This window comes from Nannospalax galili, unplaced genomic scaffold (genome assembly GCF_000622305.1).
Source record: "Nannospalax galili isolate Female #2095 unplaced genomic scaffold, S.galili_v1.0 scaffold639, whole genome shotgun sequence".
Taxonomy (NCBI): Eukaryota; Metazoa; Chordata; class Mammalia; order Rodentia; family Spalacidae; genus Nannospalax; species Nannospalax galili.
In genome coordinates this window covers 1,530,854-1,537,045 of record NW_008344644.1, presented here as the reverse complement: position 1 = coordinate 1,537,045, position 6,192 = coordinate 1,530,854, and the positions used below count along the sequence as shown (strand labels likewise).

Below are 6,192 nucleotides of genomic sequence, written 5' to 3'. Positions count from 1 at the left end.
TGTCAGTTGGGGGGTGTGTGTGTGTGTGTGTGTGTGTGTGTGAGAGAGAGAGAGAGAGAGAGAGAGAGAGAGAGAGAGAGAGGAGAAGAGAATCTCACATGTTACTGTGGGAATCAAAGGTCATACAAAAACCAAAGAAGATTTCAAACAGAAGCAAATTATTTAAAGAAAAAGTCATGTGTAGAACAGCACTCTTTAAATTGTTGATTATTTTACTGTTTTCCCTAAATTTTCAATCACTTGCCTTGCCTTTATTGTAACAGTACACGATAAGAAACTAAAATTTGTTTTCAAGATACTATGTTGGAACCAAGAGAAAAGAACCTTTACTGGAATGTATTCCAATTTTACTTAGTCACATGAGAATCTACTCTGTAAATGTACCACAGGAAAGAATATTTGCAACCTTGTTTTCCTAGCATTGGCTGCTAAATGTATACAGATAATGGACTATTTGTTTTGTGTTTCAGACCAATTTTAACACTGTTTTAACAAGAGAGAAGATGAGGAAAGAGAACATAATAAATGACCTTAGTGAAAAGTTAAAGAGCACAATGCAGCAGCAAGAGCGAGATAGAGGTTGGTGCTGTTTCATAATGCGACTTTAAATCACAGTTAAGATGAAATATGTGAATTTTTTCATTAAATAATGCCTATTTGAATTTTGGGACTTTTTAGATTTGATAGAATCACTTTCTGAAGATCGAGCTCGTTTGCTTGAGGAAAAGAAAAAGCTTGAAGAAGAAGTCAGTAAATTGCGTAGCAGCAGTTTTATTCCGTCACCACCTATAGTTGCTGCCCCAGAGCTTTATGGAGCTTGTGCGCCTGAGCTCCCAGGTGACACAGCTAGGTCAGAGACAGTAGATGAAGGAAGAGTGGATTCAGCAATGGACACAAGCATGATGTCTGTCCAGTAAGTAGGTCTGTTTTCCACTGATCATCAAAGGCTTTTAAAATCATCAGTGTGAAGCTGGGCCTAAGCCTCGAAGCACAGGCCTGAAGTCTCACTTTCTCAGGAGAGAGGAAGGAGTAAGATTACAAATTCAATCCCTGCTTGGGCTACAGAATGAGTTCAAGACCAGCTTGAACAAGTTAATAAGACCCTGTCTCAGTATTTGTAATAAAGTCAGTAGGGCCATCTGTAAATTAGGAAATTCTAAAGGAGGGAAAAAATTTTAACTTTACTGATTGCCTAAAACCTATATAAAAATTCAAAAAGGGAAAAAATTCTGAAGAAAAGCTTTCTGGGCATGGCGGCACAGACCTTCAATCCTAGCACTCTCTAGACAGGTTTGAGATTGAGGCCAGCCTGGTCTACCTGGTGAGTTCCAGGCCAGCTGGGGCTACAGGGAGACCCTGTCTCAAAACAAACAAACAAAAAACCCAAGCATGCCAAGAGAACATGATAATTAGAAGACAGAAATAAATTCATAGTGAAAATATATTAAAAAATCTTGCAGCGGGGCGGGGAGGGATCACATCCATCTGTGCCTCTCTGATACACATTTTATGTATCAGAGAGGCATTAAAACAACACAGTGTAGAAAGGTTAGTGTAATGTGATTGAAAAAGATACATAGGGTCAGGAACACAAGGCCAGGAACAAGCCACAGGACTCTTAATACTCCCACATGGGGAGGGGCACACGGGCAGGCACACCCTTGGAGCGCATTGACTAGCCAGCCAATCAGAGTTAAGGAGTTCCAGATTCAGTGAGAAGAGAAAGATAAGAGAGCAAGCTCAAGGAGGACACCAGGTTGACCTCTGGTCTTCACACTCATGCTTGGGCACACCGAAAATGAAAATAAGATTCAACACTGATCAGTGTTTGTTGTTTTTTTGCTCTGCTTTATTTTTAGCTCTGGCTGGCCTGGAACTCAGCTATGTCTGGCCTGGATCTCAGAGAAATCAGCCTCCCTCTGCCTCCTGAATGCTTGTGCCACCAGGCCCTGTGTATACTGATCAGTTTTTATGAATCAAAAGTATTTTAGAAAGAGAATGAACTCTCAAGATCTACAGAATAGGACATTTCTCATAAGAAACAATGAAGTTAAAATAAGCAATCAATCAATAAATAAGGTGAAGTGATATGGCACACACTTTTAGTCCTGCCGGCTCTTGAGGGGGACAGAGTCAGACAGAGGGATCTCTGTGAACTGGAGATCAAGCCAGAGCTACATAGTGAGACCCTGTCTAAAATAGGGTGTATGTGTGTGTGTGTGTGTGTGTGTGTTTGATGTAATCTTAATATAATTTAGAAAATTAGCTGTAGACTGATACACAAAGTCCTTAGAATTTAAAATTTTAATATTACAAAAAGGAAGAGATGTATTTATTGCATATATATGTGCATGTCTGTGTGTGGATTTGTGCACGTGAGTGCAGTGGTAGAGTTACAGGCTGCTGTGAGCCACCTGGTGTGGGTACTGGGAACTAAACCCTGGTCCTCTAGAAAAGCAGATCAGGCTCTTAACCACTGAGCTGTCTCTCCAGCCCTGTACATTTGAGAATTTAAATACATATTTATGTAGATTGTAGATGTATAAGTACTAATGTCTACATCTAAATACAGTGATTTGAATTAATATTTAAACTTCTAAAATTCTTACTAATGAATAAAATTTAGAATTTCAGAGGATGAAAATAATAACTGTTCTCACTTTTAGGGAAAACATTCATCTGCTTTCTGAAGAAAAACAGAGGATAATGCTTTTAGAGCGAGTGAGTAAACTCTTGATATTCTTCAGTGTTGATTTTGCAAAAGCATTGAAATAAACTTTATTCTGAAAATATTAAATTAGAATATATTCGTGTTTAGGAATTCTTATGATTAATTTTGTGATTGATGTTTGAGAAGTCCCATCGGTTTTGATTCTGGTGGCTAAAGAGTTGGCAGCGGTGCCACTTGAAATAACTTCAGTGACTGCCATCTGCAGGAGCGAGAAACAGGATAGCTTTTATGTAATAATTTGAAGTCTCTAATGGTCTAACTCAGTCGACTCAGAAATTATCAGTACTATACAAATATAAATTTTAACTCATCTATTTCAAAAACAAAATTAGAACTTTTCAAAGACATGAGCAAAATTTAAAAGAGTAAACATGATGTTTTTAATAAAAATTAACTGAAATGAGCAAGAGAAAGTTGGCAATAAGCACTTCCAGTTGTTAAAGTTTTGTGATTAAGCACCTCAGAATTACATTATGATGAATTAGTGAATGGTAAATGCACGTTCCACTTGTGAACTAAAAAAGTCTTTGTAGATAAATGCAGGCATTTATTGTGTATTTTATATATTCCATAGCTAATTCTAAAGTTTGAACACCATTGGCTTAGGTAAATGTATCTAAAACTGTTCTCATTCTCACTAATGCAGTAAATAATTAGAACAGTTGGAAGACATTCCTGGATAAAAACCATACAGGTCATTTTGTTTCCAGGTTCGAGTTGGTACAAATAGAAACCATGCGTCTTTCTTTTCTATCTGTAGACATTGCAGTTGAAAGAAGAAGAAAACAAGCGCTTAAATCAAAGACTGGTGAGTTGTTTTTTTAGTGACAGTTTTTAAATAATTTACATTTTGTTACGAACATCTTTCATCTGACGGAGTTGTGCTTTTCTAGATAAAGTAGCATGGAGATTTAGTGCATCAGAATTAGTTTCCTTGTTAATAAGGAATTGTTGAACACAAGTAGGGACTTTGAAGTTTGAACACAGATTTAAATGTGTGTAACACAAGTTTTTGCTGTGAGGGTAGTACTCAGAATGTACAAAGCTCATGGAAGGTTTGCTTTGTTTCAGATGTCTCAGAGCATGTCTTCAGTCTCTTCCAGACATTCTGAAAAAATAGCTATTAGAGAGTAAGTATCTTAGTTTTTTTGTGTGGGTTCTGAATGAGATTGTTAAACAAACTGTGTTTTTGTCACAATAATCATTTAGGTCCATCTTCAGTGAGTGTGTCTTGTATAAGAGTTCTGTTTTTTTGAGACAGGGTCTATGTAGCCTTGGCTGACCTGGAGCTTACTAAGTAGAGCAGGCGGGCCTTGAACTCACAGAGATCTGCCTGCCTTTGCCTCCTCAGTGCTGGGATTTAAGGGTGGAGCCACCATAGCCACACCCAGCCTGCTGTGTTTTTCTCTACGTACTCATCCTAGTCCTTTCATTTTGGATTGGAATGTCTGATTTCTGGTTGGCATTTCCTCTGTATTTTATTTTATTTGTATGCTACAAATTCATAAGATACTACAATTTAATATTACAGCTTTTTTGAACCAAAATACCCCAGAGTCATAATTGTTGTTTCCCATGGATCATTCGAAATGATCTCTGGAATAATAAAGAAAAGCATATTAGCAACTCTTGAATAATGGCCTGTTACAGTTGACGGAACAAATGAAAAAAACAAAAAAATTGCTGGACTTTATTTGGTTTTTAATTTTTCATTGCATTTTTGTGTATTTCGTACATAAAATCATCTTTATGCCCCCTTCCCCTTTGACACCCTCCCTAGCCCCCCACTGGAATTCATATATTCTGTCATTCGTATTAAACCCTATTAAGTAAAATTAGTGCCCACGATGTCCCTCAGTACAACTGAACTTTTATTTCTAATAGGTCTGTTGATCAGATTCTTTTTGTTTTTGTTGGGTTTTTGCTTTTTTTGGAGGGAGTGTGGGATTTGTCAGAAATCTGTGGTTTTGGCCGTTGACATTGCAGTAGCTTTATTTTCTCTAGGTGATTTGAAAGGGCAGGATGATATCTGTCTTTAACAACTGTGTTTCAGATCAGTTGTCTTTTGAAGATGAGAAATGAGCTTTAACTTAACTGCCTCAGAGATCCCCTTCAAGTCCCCTGTTAATATATTAGCTTTTGGGGTTTAGCCAAAACAGTGCTTACTATAACATCATTGTAGCAGTAAGTATTAAAAACTCTTAAGTCTTGCTTGGTGGCACATGCCTAAGATCCCAATGCTGGGAAAGTGAAGGCAGGAAGATGGCAAGTTTGAGGACAACCTGTAACACACGCACACACGCACACATGCACACACACACAAATGAGAGCCCCTGCCTCTCAAAAGGGAAACAAAAAGCCATTCTTGCTGACTTTGACTTTCTGTCTGGAGCATCTAGCACATAAAATGACCTGCCAGCTAAGGACCCTGGGGTTAATTTTCAGCACCTGTTAATATTCTGAGCATGCTCTGGGAGGTCTCCAGCAGTGAAGCAGGGACGTGGGCAGCAGTAACGACTGCTCTGTTTTTCATCTTCAGATCCCTATGTAGTCTTGCTAAAGCCTGATTAGGTACTTGGACCTAGTTCAGTTTTTCTTTCAAATTGAAGAGTTCCGTGTTTAGGAATTGAAGTACTATGGGCTACTTTTACAAACATCATGACTGTGAATTAGATCTCTCTTTTTCTCTCTGAACTTAATGTTTCTTGGTATAAAATAAAAGATTAGGAAAAAAAAAAGTTATCCTGGGTACTTTTCCTCCCCATCCAAGAAATTTTTTTAAAAAATACTTATTATATTTTATGTGTATGAATGTATTGCATGTGTGTAAGTGCACGTGTGCTGCAATGCCCATGGAGGTCAGAAGAAGACATCAGATCCCCCTGGAACTGGAATTACAGACAGTTGTTAGCTGCCATGTGGGTGCTGGGGGTTGAAACCAGTTCCTCTGCGAGAGGAGCCAGTGAGCTTAACTGCCAAGCCATCTCTCCAGACCCAACCAAGCAGTTTTTTTCCTTTCTTCTTTTAATTAATGGGAATTTTGCTAAGGAAAGTTTGGGTGTCTAATAAGGAAACTTTGAGCAACATGCTTTGGCAGAGTACAAAAGGATATCATGTAAATGTCAAACTTAATAATTGCAATAATGTATAGCTGAGCTTTTTAAAATAAAGTTGTCCATAAATATCCTCAAGTATTTTATACATTTCAGCATCCCCTGTGGAAATCAGCCCTTGGCTGCTCAAATTCATTTATTTATTAGCTTTTTATTTTTTAATTTTAGTATATGAGTGTTTTGTCTGCATGTATGTATGTGTACCTGGTGCCGCAGAGGGCATCAGAGTCCCTGAAACTGGAGTTATGAATGGTTGTTAGCCACCTTGTAGGTGCTGGAAACCCAACCTAGGTATTCTGCAAGAGCAGCCAGTGCTCTTAAGCTCTGAATCACCTCTCCAGTGCTATT

General features: G+C 38.1%; 1 protein-coding gene across 5 annotated transcripts in view; it reads left to right on the top strand.

Moving 5' to 3' along the window:
- Positions 1-6,192, top strand: part of Rb1cc1 (RB1 inducible coiled-coil 1) — a 68,863-nt gene that overhangs the window by 57,653 nt on the left and 5,018 nt on the right. For all 5 annotated transcript variants that reach the window (XM_029567268.1, XM_008840907.3, XM_017800076.2 and 2 more), the window contains exons 17-21: positions 471-579; positions 679-913; positions 2,667-2,721; positions 3,492-3,539; positions 3,803-3,861. In XM_029567268.1, the coding sequence (XP_029423128.1) occupies positions 471-579; positions 679-913; positions 2,667-2,721; positions 3,492-3,539; positions 3,803-3,861 (506 nt within the window). The remainder of the gene's footprint in view (positions 1-470; positions 580-678; positions 914-2,666; positions 2,722-3,491; positions 3,540-3,802; positions 3,862-6,192) is intronic.